The sequence below is a fragment of the Neovison vison genome, chromosome 6, assembly GCF_020171115.1.
Source record: "Neovison vison isolate M4711 chromosome 6, ASM_NN_V1, whole genome shotgun sequence".
Classification (NCBI taxonomy): Eukaryota; Metazoa; Chordata; class Mammalia; order Carnivora; family Mustelidae; genus Neogale; species Neogale vison.
Window position 1 is genome coordinate 56408347 of NC_058096.1, and position 15274 is coordinate 56423620.

General features: G+C 39.1%; 1 protein-coding gene and 1 pseudogene across 1 annotated transcript in view; both read right to left on the reverse strand.

The window, feature by feature from the left end:
* MORC1 (MORC family CW-type zinc finger 1) overlaps nt 1-15274 on the reverse strand; it is a 187187-nt gene that overhangs the window by 91586 nt on the left and 80327 nt on the right. The window contains exons 14-17 of the mRNA XM_044254799.1: nt 14943-15013; nt 12727-12791; nt 9566-9709; nt 7176-7330 (exon numbers count right to left, since the gene is read on the reverse strand). Of these exons, the coding sequence (XP_044110734.1) occupies nt 7176-7330; nt 9566-9709; nt 12727-12791; nt 14943-15013 (435 nt within the window). The remainder of the gene's footprint in view (nt 1-7175; nt 7331-9565; nt 9710-12726; nt 12792-14942; nt 15014-15274) is intronic.
* Nucleotides 2454-4959, reverse strand: LOC122908395 (annotated as a pseudogene).

The following is a 15274-nucleotide window of genomic DNA, read 5'->3' on the forward strand; positions in this document are numbered from 1 at the left end:
TATGGGTTTCATTATAATATTCTCTTTAATTCTAATTTCAAAAATTCCCATGTATATTAGTTTGCTAGGGCTGCCAATAACAACAACAAAATCCAGACTGGGTGGTGTAAATGATGGAAATTTATTTCCTCACATCATCTTTTCTCTGCAGACACCCATCCCTAGACTCTCTCTGTCCAAATTTCCTCTCCTTATAAGGACACTAGTCAGACTGGATTAGAGCTCACTCTATGGCCTCTTTTTTTTTTTTCAAGATTTTTATTTATTTATTTGACAGAGATCACAAGTAGGCAGAGAGGCAGGAAGAGAGGAAGGAGAGCAGGCTCCCCGCTGAGCAGGGAGCCCGATGCAGGGCTCAATCCCAGGACCCCAGGATCATGACCTGAGCTAAAGGCAGAGGCCTTAAGGCAGAGGGGAGCCATCCAGGCTCCCCTGGATGGCAGAGGAGAGCCATCCAGGTACCCCTCTAATGGCCTCATTTTAACTTAATCACCTTTTCAAAGGCCCCAAATATAGTCAGATCCTGAAGTATTAGGGATTTGGACTAAAACATAAGAATTCTGGTGAAACAATACAGTCCACTAATATCAAAATGAAAAATTTCAAAATGAAACATAACATATAAGAAGCACCTGGCTGGCTCATTAAGTGTCTGACTTCTGCTCAGGTCATGATCTCAGGGTCCTAGAATGGAGCCTTGGGTCAGGGCTCCATGCTCAGTGGAGAGTCTGCTTCTCTGTCTGCCTCTGTCCTCCCCCCCACCCCCTGCTAATGCTCTCTTTCTCTCCCCCTTATATAAATAAATAAACTCTTTAAAAATAACATATAATATTTAAAATATATTTTTTAGGGACAGCTGGGTGGCTCAGTGGATTAAGCCTCTGCTTTTAGCTCAGGTCATGATCTCAGGGTCCTAAAATCAAGTCCCGCATCAGGCTCTCTGCTCAGAGGGGAGCCTGCTTCCCTCTCTCTCTCTCCTTGCCTGCCTCTCTGCCTACTTGTGATATCTCTGTCAAATAAATAATAAAATCTAAAACTATATATATATATATATATATATATTAAATGAAATAGAATACATAAAATCTGTACCTTGAAAAACTGAATTAAAAAAGAGATACAAATTATTTTTTATTTTCAGTGTGACAGTATTCATTGTTTTTTCACCATACCCAGTGCTCTATGCAATCCGTGCCCTCTCTAATACCCACCACCTGATTCCCCCAACCTCCCACCCCCCCACCCCTTCAAACCCCTCAGACTGTTTTTCAGAGTCCATAGTCTCTCATGGTTCACCTCCCCTTCCAATTTCCCTCAACTCCCTTCTCCTCTCTAACTCTTTGACCTACATCTCCAAATAAACTTGACTCGTAGTCCCTTTTAATATTTATATAGACCTCCTCACTCAACATGTATCCCTAGCAGAGATGTCCCATTTCATTCTTCTTGTAGTGCCTTTCTGAGATCTTATAGATGGAAACATATCATAAGAGAAACAATATTTGTCGTTGAGTAGCTAATTATAGCTATTAGTGTTATGGATTGAGTGTTTGCAACCCCACTAAATTCTTATGTTGAAATTTAATCCCCAGGGTGATGGTATTTGGCTGTGGGGTCCTTGGGAGGTAATTAGGTCATGTGAGTGGAACCCTCATGATGCGATTAGTGCCCTTACAAGAGCCCAGAGAGTGAGCAAGCTCTCTTTTTACCAGGTGAGAATATAAGAAGGCAGCAGTCTGCAAATTAGAAGACAGCTCTTTCCAGAATCCAACCATACTGGGACCCTGATCTTGGACTTCCAGCCTCCAGAACTGTGAGAAATATATTCATGCTGTTTGTTAGCCACCAGATTATAGAATTTTGTTATAGCAGCCCAACCTAAGATGTAAAGCATTATCTATTTTTTTTAAACTATTCCACCTAACAAATACTATCTCTCACTCTCAAAATTATACACAAACTGAGACACTGATGTAAGCGAAATGACAGCCTAACTAGGAAGATTTGTAATTGATTAATATATTTATCCAGTCTAATAAATATCAAGTATATCCTATCTCAGTGGAGGTCAACAGTGGAGGGCCACATGCTTGATTTTTTCTATCCTTTGCAGCAGGATTTATAAGAAATTATAGAGAAGGGGCGCCTGGGTGGCTCAGTGGGTTAAGCCACTGCCTTCGGCTCAGGTCATGATCTCGGGGTCCTGGGATTGAGTCCCACGTCGGGCTCTCTGCTCAGTGGGGAGCCTGCCTCCCTCTATCCCCCTCTCTGCCTGCCTCTCCATCTGCTTGTGATCTCTCTCTGTCAAATAAATAAATAAAATCTTAAAAAAAAAAAAAAGAAAGAAATTATAGAGAAAATACTGGCCAAATTTATCCAGAAAAATGGCATATCAGAAGTCAACAAGAGATTCCTGAAAGTATGGCCTAATAAGGTGATAGCATTTAATAGGGCTAAATGTAGGGTTCTAATCTAGGGTCCAAAAACACTGGAAAAAAAAAAACCATGAGATGTATGGCTTAACAAGAATACATACTAAAAATTTTATTAAGAATTTTAATTGGCAATAAAGACACTGAAAGTCAATAATGTGCTTACTGAGAGTTAATACATCAGGCTGCAATAGTAGAATTACAACAACTTAAGAAGAAAGAGATGATCCCATTTTATTTGAGGCTGGGTTTCCTCTGAAATTTTTGTTTTTACATGACCAGCACACTTTATAAAATATAACATTAAAATGGTGAATATATTTAACCCTCATCAAATGAAGAATAGCAACAGAACTTGGAAATGTTAGGATAAAATAAAGCTGAAAAGAGAAAGGTTGTCCTCAAATACCTGTCATTTGGAAAGCCTTTATTTAGGCCTATCCTCCATGGCCCCAAGAGGGAAAAATTTTGTTGATCTGGCTAAGGCCTCCTCGTCCTTCAGGAAACATCACTTCCTCATGGAGGCCTCTTTGGCTCCAGAGCACTGGCTTCTTCTCTGTTGGGCACAAATCCTACTTCTAATTGTCAAGTCGTGTTAGCCTTGCTAGACTGCAGACTCCCAGAGAGGTTGGACTGGTCTGATCTGTTAGTCCTCTAACACTTGGTGCCTACGACAGGTAAATGAATGTAACAACATCTGAGGAACAGATGTGACTCTGCTATGAAAATGTAATTTTTTAATACAAGTGTGTAGAGATTCATGGGCTGCCTCAGGAAGTGACAACTTTTCTCTCACAAGAAACCCTCACCCAGGCTTAAAATGGTGGTCCACTTGCCTGGGGCAGGAGTGGGTGAGGTAGAGGAGATTAAAGCATCAGGGGGGTGACTGGCTTATATGATTTTTAGCTTCCTTGCCCCTCTGAAGCCTTCTTGTTTGAGTTCTGCTAGGAGAGGTCATGTTTATTATGTCCCAGGTTTCACTTAGCACATCAGCTGTATTCTGATCCATTTTAGAAAAGTTTTAGTGATAAATTTCTGTGTAATTGCTTCCTTTCAAATCCAAATTTCATTTGATGGTTTTCTATCTTTTCCTTCTCCTTCTCTCCCTACTCCAAAAAGCTGATGATCAATACTTCTATTTCACTGTAAGGATGCATAAAGCTTCAGGAAATATGTAGCAGACAGTGAGGTGAGGTCAGACTAAAGACAAGAGAAATATTTTTGAGATTCTTAGCATCAACTGTGCCAAACATAAATGCAGATTTGATAAATGACACAAAGTCATTACCTCTCCATTTCCCTTTCTGTGGATTTGATTTTTACAAGGCCTCAATTTTCCATAAAAACAGACCAGATTTATAGCAAATACAAAGACTACATCTTTTATTTATAAAGCAAAAATCTACCCAAATACTTTTCATTAAAACTATGTGCCCTATAATACTGGCTTTTAGAGTATTAGGAAGCATTAGATAACTTTGGTTATTCCTCTGGGAATTAGTACACAAAGAACTTGAAAGCCCATCTCCTCAGCACAGTTCCTGAGACTACCAATTCTGACCTTGTTTACTTGATTCAGCTCAATAAGAAGTTTTGAGAAGAGGCTGTCATGTAAACAAACACACATGCTCGCTCTCATTTCTCCACTCACTGACGTCCTTCTTGAGGAATACCTTTTGTAAAAGTACCCCCAGCCAGGAATCAATTCCTAGGCAATTATGAAATTAGGAAAACAATATGGCATTAATAATTAAAATACAAACCTAACATTTTTTTTTGCTTTAAATATTTTTTGGGGGGAAAGGACACCATATTTCTACTCAATTAAGAGAAACATTTTTGGGGCACCTCAGTGGCTCAGTCGTTAAATATCTGCTTCAGCTCGCGGCACGATCTAGGGTCCTGGGATCGAGTTCAGCCTGCTCAGCGGAAGCCTGCTTCTCCCTCTCTCTCCCCCCCTGCTTGTGTTCCCTCTCTCACTGTGCTTTCATCAAATAAATAAATACAATCTTTAAAAAAAAAGAAACATTTTTATAATCTTGAGGTTTTTAAATTTTCTTTACATTTATCAAGCCACAATTCATAGGGAATGGGTTTTAGCAGTTCAGGCTCTCAGTTCTCACAAAGTGTGCTTCTCTGGGTGGAGCAGACTGGTGTTTCCATTGACCTCAAGTACCTTTTCCTTCTTTTCCTGATCATTTTCCCTTACAGGCTTCAGGAAGCTATTTCGGCTCCTTGAGTATTCAAGATGCTCAATGCTTACATTAATTCTCTTGGCAAGAATCTTGCCTTTAACTTGTTTACAACCATGCCAACAGCATGCTGAGTAACCTTATAGACTCTTTCAGTGTTGCCATGGTAACATTTGTGGGGCATTCTTCTTTGAACAGTGCCCATTCCCCTGAGGTTCCCAATACCATATTTCTTATAGATTTGAATGTATGTGGCCAAAGGAACACCACCATGTTTTCTACAAGGCCTAGAGAACACAGCGGGTACCTCTCTTCTTTCTCTTTGTGTTGGTCATTTTGGTGATTTACTAGAAGATGACAGTTCTGGACAAAAGGCCAAACCTAACTTACTTTTGAATCCCAGTACATCCACTGAGAAGTTTCTGAAAAAAATTAGGTTGAGATAGGGCTGGAGAGTTACACAGAGGGGAGGAAGCAGACAAGGGTGGACAGTTCAGTTGTTAGGAGGGCAAACCCACCAGGAAAAGGGGCTTCAAGAGAGCTCTCCCCAGAACAGAACTCACTAAGACTGTTCTGGGGAAGTGTGGGCCAGATGGAGATGGTTCCTATCACCTTTACGTTTCATGCCTCTTTCTGAGGTTATTCCTTATTGCAAGGATGAGCAAGACAAGGAAGAGATTACAGAGAAAACATGAGAATGGAGAAGGCACGCAACTTTCAAAGGCTTAATGTTTTTTCTTTTGTACTATGTCATGCTAGCATTTCAAGACCAGAAAGTAAATCCTTGATTTAGATCTTCTTCTGATAATCCTCTGCTTTCTACAGCTTTAAGCATGACCTGCCAAATAAGGTACTCACTTCTACATTTAGTATAACTTCAGACAGGTCTATGAGAAAAAAATACAAGTGGAAAAAGTATGTCTATGCTAAGCAAATATTACATGGATATACTCTTCAGAGCAGTGCTTCTCAAACTCAGTTGTGCCTACAGATTACTAGAGATGTTGCTGACATGCTGAGTGTAGGCCAGCAGGTCTGATATGCTGCATTTCTAACAAGCTCTCAGGTGATGCTGTTGTTGCTCACTCTAAGTACGTTTTAGACCAGGACATGAAAACCCAACTTTGGCAGGAAATCTGTGCCCGCACCTTCATTCCCACTCCCCTTCTTCTCCCCTGAGTTCCTGTACTCTTTCCTGTTTCGCTACTGTAAGAAAATTTCAGCACTGAGCTAAGTGAGTACAAAAGAAAAGAAAATATTCTAAAATCACGACTTCAAGTAGAGCAGTAAGATTTTTAAGTTGTCTCAAGGGTAGAGACATAATTTTTGATATGCATGAATTATACATACTTCATGCAAATCATTGAACACAGTAGCCTATTTCTTTCCATAAATGAAGCCCTATGTCTGCATAACTTAAAGGAAGTTTATTTCATTAATGCACAGCACACCATCTCATTGTTCAGGTTATCTCTGGAGAGTGAAGCGGTCTGAATAAGCCGAATTTTCCAGATAACTACAGTTTATCTTAAGTTTCTGAATATATGGGCACCCTGCTCAGCTGGGAGTCTGCTTCTCCCTCTCCCTCTGCTCCTCCCCACTGCTCACGCATTCACACTCTCTCTCATAAGTAAATAAATAAAAATTTAGAAAGGGGAGGTATGCCTGAGTGGCTCAGTCAGTTGAGTATCTACTTTCAGCTCAGATCATGACCCCAGAGTCCTAGGTTCGAATCCCGCATCAGGCTCCCTGTCAGCTGGAAGCCTGCTTCTCCCTCTCCCTCTGCAACTCCCCCCTGCTCACAGGCTCGCACATTCTCTCATAAATAAATAAATCCGATTTTTTTTTAAGTTTCCAAATATATTTGTTTCAGTGATTTTTAATAAAAATTTTCATTAACATATCCTAGACCTGTTAGTCTTACAAAACAAGGTTTAACACATATCCATAATTATCCAAGGTCGACAATGATTCTGCTATGGCATGACACAACAATGCTACGGGAGCTTCTCAGTCTGTGTGGACATATGTGCTCCTTCCCACACAGCAGAGTCTTAGAGTGGCCCCCTAGGCCTTCTTCAAGTAGACTTCTGCTTCCTTCCTCTATGATCAGCTTTCTGCTGACTGCCATCCTCTTATAGTTTTTAATCTGCTGCTATATTTTTCCCATAATATTCTGGGAAACATTCTGAGACTGACTCCCCTCTCATCTCTCTTACTTATTATTATCTTTTAAAGATTTTATTTATTTATTTGAGACAGCACAAGAGGGGCAGAGGGAGAGGAACAAACAGACTCCCCACTGAGAAGGGAGACCAATGTGGGACTCAACCCCAGGACCCTGGGATCATGACCTGAGCCAACAGCAGACCTCAACCAACTGAGCCCCCCAGGCACCCCAATATTATTATTTTTATAAATAAAAGGAACACTCTCTTTCAGGGCTTTGGGCTACCAGTTGTCTAAATCAGTGCAATCATTCCAGTTTAAAGAAATCACACAAGATGACTCCCAATTAAGTATCTCTTACTATTTACTACTGAATACTCACTGATCCCAGTGTCCTTACAGTACTGGACTAAGTACTGTCCCATGACTCTTAGAAGATGATTATACTCTCGGACATTGAGAAATTCCTGCTTATTATGGGATGGCTCCATGATCTCCAAGGGTATATTAACAATTCCAACCACACCTGCACCAAGTCTGGAAGAATAAATAAATACAGAAGTAAATTCTGTGAAATTTAACTAAGGAAAAAGGAAAAGCAAATATACCACGGTCTTTTGAAATCAGTTTTTTTTTTTTTTTAAACAAATAACTTGATTCACTTGGTCTGGACCATGGCAAAGTTTAACAAGTTAAAACTGTCTTTTGTTATATAAATCTATGGTAAACCTCGGTATGTGTGGTCTCATAATAAAAAAATCTCTTAATGAACACTGTTAATTAATATGACTCCTTTTCCAAACTGAAACCTTTAGATACCACTAACAATGCTTTGCTGAAATAAACTGACATGACCCTCTTAGTGATCTGGCCAGAGAGTCACTTTCTCCATCCTCATTTCATCTGTCAGATTGGATTTTTCTTCATCATTTCAGAGGTCTGTGGGGTGCTTAGTGAATTCTGCTAAAGGAACGTAAGGGCTAGATTACTCCAGAAAGCAACAGGTATATGCCTGAGTCTGATGGATAAATTCAATCTTTTTTTCAGATTTTCAGCAGCTTATGATGTATATAACTGGGATATTTCCACTTAGTGACAGAATATTCTGGTTACTTTCCATGTTTTGGGAAAAAACATCCAGTTGTCTAGTTCTCCCAACTCCCCTTGGCAAGGCACACAGACCAAGTCTTCCTGATGTGGAGCTGCCTATCATGTTTTCCAATACTTTCCTCTTCCACCCTGCCCTCCCCTCACTATTCATTCTCTAAGTCTATGTCTGGGCATCATTTCTTCCAGGAAGCCTGACTCAACTTCCTGCAGTTCAGCTGATTACTCCTCCCAATGCTCTTTCTGCATATATTAAGTAAGCCTCTAGCACATATTCATCCTCTAGAATCCATCCATCCATCCATCCATGCATCCATCCATCCATAGCACCTGGCCCTATTCCAGGAACCAGGAATGCAATATTAAGCAAGAAAAACAAGGTCCCTCCTTATCAAGTTTCTCTTCTATTGAAGAATAATCGGCAGTATGGGTGACCAGATCATTTCAGATGGTGATAAATCAAGCAGGTCCTGTAACATGTGAAGGTGGTAAGGTGGAGGGGCTGGTGGGAGGGGCTAATGTTAATTAGACAGTCTGGGAAGACCTTCCTACAGAGGGCATTTTAGAGTTGGTGCTTAACTAACATGCCAGGACGAGAAGTAGGGAGACCTGAGGACAGAAGGTTCAAGGCAGGGGGAGGGCAGGCACCATGCAGTAAGGCAGGAGCAAGCTTAGGATATGTGAAAGATAGGAAGCTATGGTGTTAGGAGAAGGCTTGAGAGTGTGGGCAGGGCAGGGGCTGTCCCTGAGCCAGGCAGAGGCCAGATCACTGGAAAACCGTGGTAACCAATTCTATCTGACATGCAGTGGATTTTAAGCAAGAGAGTAATTTTTTTAAAAGATCATTCTTGCTGATTCCATAGAATATAAAAAAATATGTATTCATATACTTGTCCCTTTCCCTGGACTGTAAGTTTCTTTGCAGAGGGCAGCAGGCATTCACCGTCTTGTCTGCAGAACTTGGTGCCGTGCCTGGTGCATGACCCCGCAAGATGAGAGCTTGCTGAATGAGCAAATGAATTCCTCGAGAGTGAGACAAAAGATGAAAAATGTTCCCCTGAGCCATTCTACTAGTCACAATTATTGTGTTTGAGCTCTGCACCATTTTACAGGTCACAATTTTCCTGTTTCACTCTCTACATAATTCATGAAAGCAGCTCCTGGAGTTTCAGCCCATCAGGAAAGCACCAGAACGTGTTACTCCGGAAGCCAAGTAGGTTGGAGAGTGTTAATAATACACGCTCACAAAGGTAACTGGTAAGAACTCACACATGTAAGGGTTGCACAAAATGTTAACAGGGTTGCTTTATAGGACTACGGATTTTTCCTTCCTAAAATTTCTTTATTATGCTTGTATCATTTTTAAATTGGTGAAATATTAAGAACCTAACCCGAGTAGATGGTGCAAGGAATGGTAAAACATCAGGTTGCTCAGGAAATGTATTGAAAAAATGTCCCGAAGTATGATTTTGCCCTAGGACAGGCATGAAGCTCTGCTGATATTATAAATTAGGCAGATTAATGTCTGCATATTGATGGGAAGGGTGAACAGAGGACATGACACCTGCTCCCATTATGATTAATCACTCATCTAACTCCACAGACAGAATCTTACTGCAGCCTCCCTTATCCTGTCTATGCCTCTGAGAACAAAAACATACTTACAAGGACTTCAGTTTCAACTGTGGACCCACTTTCTCATGCATTTTGATCAGGCGGCTATTACTGTAAATGAACATCCCAGCTTGGCTTCGATTTTCTATGTTCACTCCAAAGAACAAGCAGAGTGTCCTTGCTTTTTTTAATTCTCTGGCATTATATTTAGAAAAGTAAAAAAAAAAAAGTTTTTAGTAAATAAAAATATACAATTTACAGGCTGCCCATAATTAAACTGCGACAGTGAAAATCAATAGAACTATATATAAAATACCCAGGAGTTTTGCAAAACCTAGTTGGTACCCTCAGCATCTCTGTAGAGCCTAGTATTTTGCATAAACATGATGGTCACACCCGTCAAACACAGGCAGTCCTTGATTAAGAAACAGGTTTGCCAACCTCAAATTATAAGAACTAGAAAATTCCAAAAGATTCTTGAAATGTTACGTGGTCTAATATGTATATATGCTGCAGCATTTTTGAAAAATGTTGATTTGACTCTTTTAAATTTAGGTATTTTTTTTTTAAGATTTTATTTATTTGACAGAGAGAAATCACAAGTAGGCAGAGAGGCAGGCAGAGAGAGAGAAGGGAGGAAGCAGGCTTCCCGCGGAGCAGAGAGCCCGATGCGGGGCTCCATCCCAGGACCCTGGGATCATGACCCGAGCCAAAGGCAGAGGCTTTAACCCCTGAGCCACCCAGGTGCCCCTTAAATTTAGGTATTTTTAACACTGGATGTGATTTCTAACTTTCAGCATGTCCTCAGGCCTCTCAATATCCTATATAGATTGGAATGTGCAAAAGATATTCTGTAGCTTTCTCTCTTTCTCCAAAATCAAAGGTAAATCAAAGTTAATAAGGCAAGTTTACAAGGGCAACAGACATGAGCTCCTGTTTTTCTGACTCTGTCCTGCTATCTTATGTTGTATATGACTTTTCTATAAAAGTGTAAAAACAGAAATCAAGACACAGCAGAATATGCTAGAAACAACCATAGTAATAGGAGTCTGCTTGGAGCCATGAAAAGTGCCTAGATGTAAGAATCAGAAAGACGGAGCTGGGTTCAAATATAAGCTCATCTCTGTAATAACCTTGTGACTAAGAATGAGTCACTTTAACTCTCTGTCTGATCTGAAAAATTGGAAAAATGCACACCTTGCCATTTGGGATGTCATGAGGACTGGAAAAGAGAATGTTAAGTATAAACCTGGAACAGAGTAGGTGCCTCACCAATGCTATTTTCCTTTTCCTATCCAGAATGGTACCCAGTATAATCCTTCCCCTCTACTCATCTTGTAGCTCTCCTCATTCCACAAAAACAGCCTTTTCTTTTCAAATTTATGATAACATGCCATTATGATTGACGTAATATACTTACTGGAATGGTTAAATACATCTATCATTAATGGACTAAGAAAAAGTCCTAGTAGTTCTATGTAGATAGGATATACAGAATACATTAGACTTTGTAAGGTAATTACTGACTTGGATTAATATAGTATCTATTTTTTAAGCACATACATGTTGGGTCAAATGTATACAAATCACACTTTTTGCCCAAAATGTATACTCCATATTAAATCCTTACTCTTCAACAAAAAAGAAAACTGACTATGTAAAGGACTCCAAAACAGGGTGTTATAGGATATTATGTAATCACTCTACAAAAGTAAATAATACTGATTGCCTTGAATTTTCTTTTAAAAAAGCATTTTGGAAAAAAAAAAAAAAAAAAAAAAAAGCATTTTGGGGTTGCCTGGGTAGAACAGTTGGGATAAGCATCCAACTCTTGGTTTCAGCTCAGACCAGAATCTCAGGGTCATGAGATCAAGCCCTGCACTGGGCTCTGTGGGTCAGTGGGGAGTCTGCTTGAGATTCTCTCTCTCTCCCCCTCACCCTTGCTCTGTGTGTTTATGTGTGTGTGTGTCTTTCTCTCAAAATCAGGAAGTAATTAAAAAAATCAATCAATAGTTAAAAAGCATTTTGTTCTAAAAATAAGTTCATACCAACTAACTGGCATTATTATAAATAAAATGTAGATCAGTCACCTTTCATGCATATCAATGTAACTAACTATAAACAATTCATCAACCAGATTTTTCTTTCTGGAAACTTTAAAGAGGCCTTTGCTATGGAAACAGCCCAAGCATCCATCAACTGATGAATGGACAAAGAAAATGGTGTGTGTGTGTGTGTGTGTGTGTGTGTGTGTGTTTATACACATACAATGGAATACTACTCAGCTACAAAAACAATGAGGGCACTTGTTCTGATGAGAACCTGGGTGTTGTATCGAAGTGCTGAATCACTATATTATACACCTGAAATGGATATAATACTGTATGTTAACTAACTGGAATTTAAATAAAAACTTTTAAAAAGTAAAGAGGACTTTGTTTTTTAATGAAGATTTCTATGAGATTTATTTAATATTTATTTTGATAAATACATAGAGTTAACATTTCAAATTTCAGTTTTGAGGAAAGTTATGGTTATATAGCACTTTATAGTTCACAAACAATAATTCTGGAAACTAGTAATGTTTCTTTAAAAATCTGTTTCTCAACATCGTCCCAGTTTTCAAAGTCTGACCTTACCTAGACAACACTGAATATTCTCAGTTTAACTGGTTTAACACCTGAGCTGGAAACCAAGTCAACTTTACAAATATAAATAATGGTTTTGTAAGTTAGGCTTGCTATTTTTATTTTAACTATATATGCGATACATTTATTTGAAACATTTTCAATTTTAAATTTTAAGCAGTACTAGAAGAGAAAAGAAACCAGAACTAGAAGAGAAAATAAACCAACCCTCTAAAGGCTTATGCCTGGCAAAGGACACAGAGAAAGTAGTCAGCTGATCCTCTGGGCAGTTTTCACTTCCTCAGCTGGACACTGTGCTGACTTTTCACTCTCTATGCAGAAGTTTTAACATTTTGTAAATACATGTATGCATGCAAATATATATTTTATAAATACTCTCATTGATTATGTGGCTGGGGAATTTTGACCATATTATGCTTAATATAACATCTTAATATAGTAAGATGTCATAGGCCGAGAAAGAGAAGTTATCAAATTAACCAGCAAATATGTCTCCTCAGAAATCAGAATTTGTTTTACCAAAGTGCAGAGGATTCTGGTGGAACAGAAAATCTTACATCTTACCTCTGTTTCTCTTTAAGAATCTTACGCTTCACTTCTACATCGTCCAAAGCTTTCTGTAATATGTCCTGGAGAAGTACATTTGGTTAGGAGAGAACATAATTCTATTAAATTAATGAAAGCTGAGCTGATATTTATTATCCTATTATCCAAATGTTTCACAAGGGTAACAGTGATAGGTCACATTGCCTAATGCAATTGTACCATGGTAGAGACTCAATAAATACTTGATAAATGATTCGGTTCCAGTAGCTAAGAGGACACACCAAATCCTAACCCACAGTTCTCTTTTTGCACTTATTCCAATGTTCTCTCTCTGCCTTTTAGAAAAGAGCCATTGCTCCCTGTAAGGTCACACTGGCTTTCACACAAATTACACAAAAGCTTAACAAAGTCATTTGATGTACTAATACACTGAATGACTTTGACTTTTGTCTGTGAGAACAACAACAACAAAAATTGCTAAATCGCATGAGCAATCACTAAAGCTTCTTCAGGAAAAACAAAGTTGCTATTAAAGAATTTTGTTATTAAAAATTTTGTTATAAGAAAATGTCTCCTTTATATCAAGTTCCAGATACCCCGAATACTACTCCCCAAGCTGTCCTTTAATAGGTTAGCCCATCCTTGGGCTTTCTGCCTTTCAGAGTACCTCAATACCAATGCCCACCTGTCTTTATCTTCTTTTTTATCTTGATCTACTGGCTCATTCACTGCCCTATCTCTATAGTACGCTCCCTCTAACCAGGCAGAAAAGAAATAATGCACTGTTACTATTTCACAAATAACAACAGGTTTTTAATGTGCTCTATCCACCTGATGTGAAAGATGGCCATCTCCTTCAGTGAGTAAACCACTCACTGAATACTATTTTCCCTGACTTTAAAGGAAAAGCAAATGGTAAAATGGTAAGTATTTCGCATCAAATGCAACCACTCAACTGCCTTGAGGAATTTAAGAGGTTGGAAGCCAAGGTCATTCTGCTTTCTCTCTTTGCTGAGCAACAAAGCAAGGTGGTCAAAGACTTCCCCACCCTTCCTGTCAATGCATTCAGAACACAGAGCAAAGAGGCAGTGAGAGGTAAGGATAAGGCAAGAAGAAAGCAAGGTCCTGACCCATTAGAAAGAGTCTGTTTCCCTTGTCTTTCAAATACATAAAGCCAAGGAAATTGATTTCTTCAAGACAGAACTTAAAAAGCTTAAACCTTTCTTTAAAAATCAGTAACAGTAAGATAGGTCTATGTTTACCTTAAAATAATAATTGAAAAGGAAAAAAAAGATAATTTCAGGAAAGCCACAGGTAACTTTGGGGCATTACCAGGTGCTACTCTTTGAATTTACTCCCAATTCATGATCTTTGGAGATGAGAGAGCTCTGTATCAGGCCTTGTCCTTAAAAGTTTAAGGGCAAATCACAGAAAGGATTCATCTACTGAGTCTGCAGAAAAGGATGAAGGAAAGGTGAAATGAAGCATTTTTTTCTCCTTACACCTTTGTATTCCTTTATATGCAAGCAAATGTTGCTTCATAATTCACCATGGTAGAAAGCTTTGTACCGCATTTTTGGTAAAAGCTGGCAAACTTAGAACACATGTTCTGCAGCAATATTCTTTTCCTTAGTTGTCATGCATTATAATTAATAATAATAGTTCTTTATAACCTATCTTACTCATGGGCGTACTGCAAGGATTACAGAAAATGTTTATGAACTGTATGGAGCAACTCCTAAGAAAAGAGCTTTGTAAGCTGGAAGTACTGTTATTAATATTCATAATTATAGCACATAAATCCTAACACCAGAAGAAAGGATGGCTTATTAGTCTTCTCCTTGCTTTCCCCATTTATTCAGGTCTGTAGGGAGCAATAATTTGAAAAGATATTTTCAAGGAAACTTGATAGGCTAGTTTTTTTCTGCTAGTTTTTCATTATTTTCTCCTTTTCTCTTATTGCTTTTCAGTTTAAAGAAATGAGCTGCGGTGCTCCTCCCCACTCTTCTGAATTCACCCCACATTGCTTATCTTTGCTCTCAGACTCAGCCTTCTCTCACCGCTGACGCGCCTCCCCTTTTCCTGCACGCCTCTGTTCTGTTTACTTGGGTGAAAATCAACTTAAGCTTCTGAGCTTGTCTGTGTTTATAAGTTTGGGAAGTAAGTGATAAGAGACAACTGTGTGCAGGAAAAGCAAATGACACTTTGCCATTTAAGAAGGCTAGGTGTCATACCTCGGCAGAAGACAAAGAAGTCCTGTCAGGCTGGTTTACTGTGATTTGTGCCTCCTTCAATATGAGTTCAGCTGGAAGCAGAAGCAAGATCATTACAACACCAGGAAAATCCTTTCAAGCAATTTTAAGTGAGAGGTAGATACAAACACACACACACACACACACACGTGCGCGCGCACACACTCTATGGCTGTGACCAGTGGGAATGGCTTATAGAAAATAATTTCGGAAAATCCTACATTCCTTACATAGGTCCCACACGTGCCAGATGGAGGCAGCCACATGGGCTTCCTCTTAGACAGTACAGTTGACAGGGCATAACTTTATACATA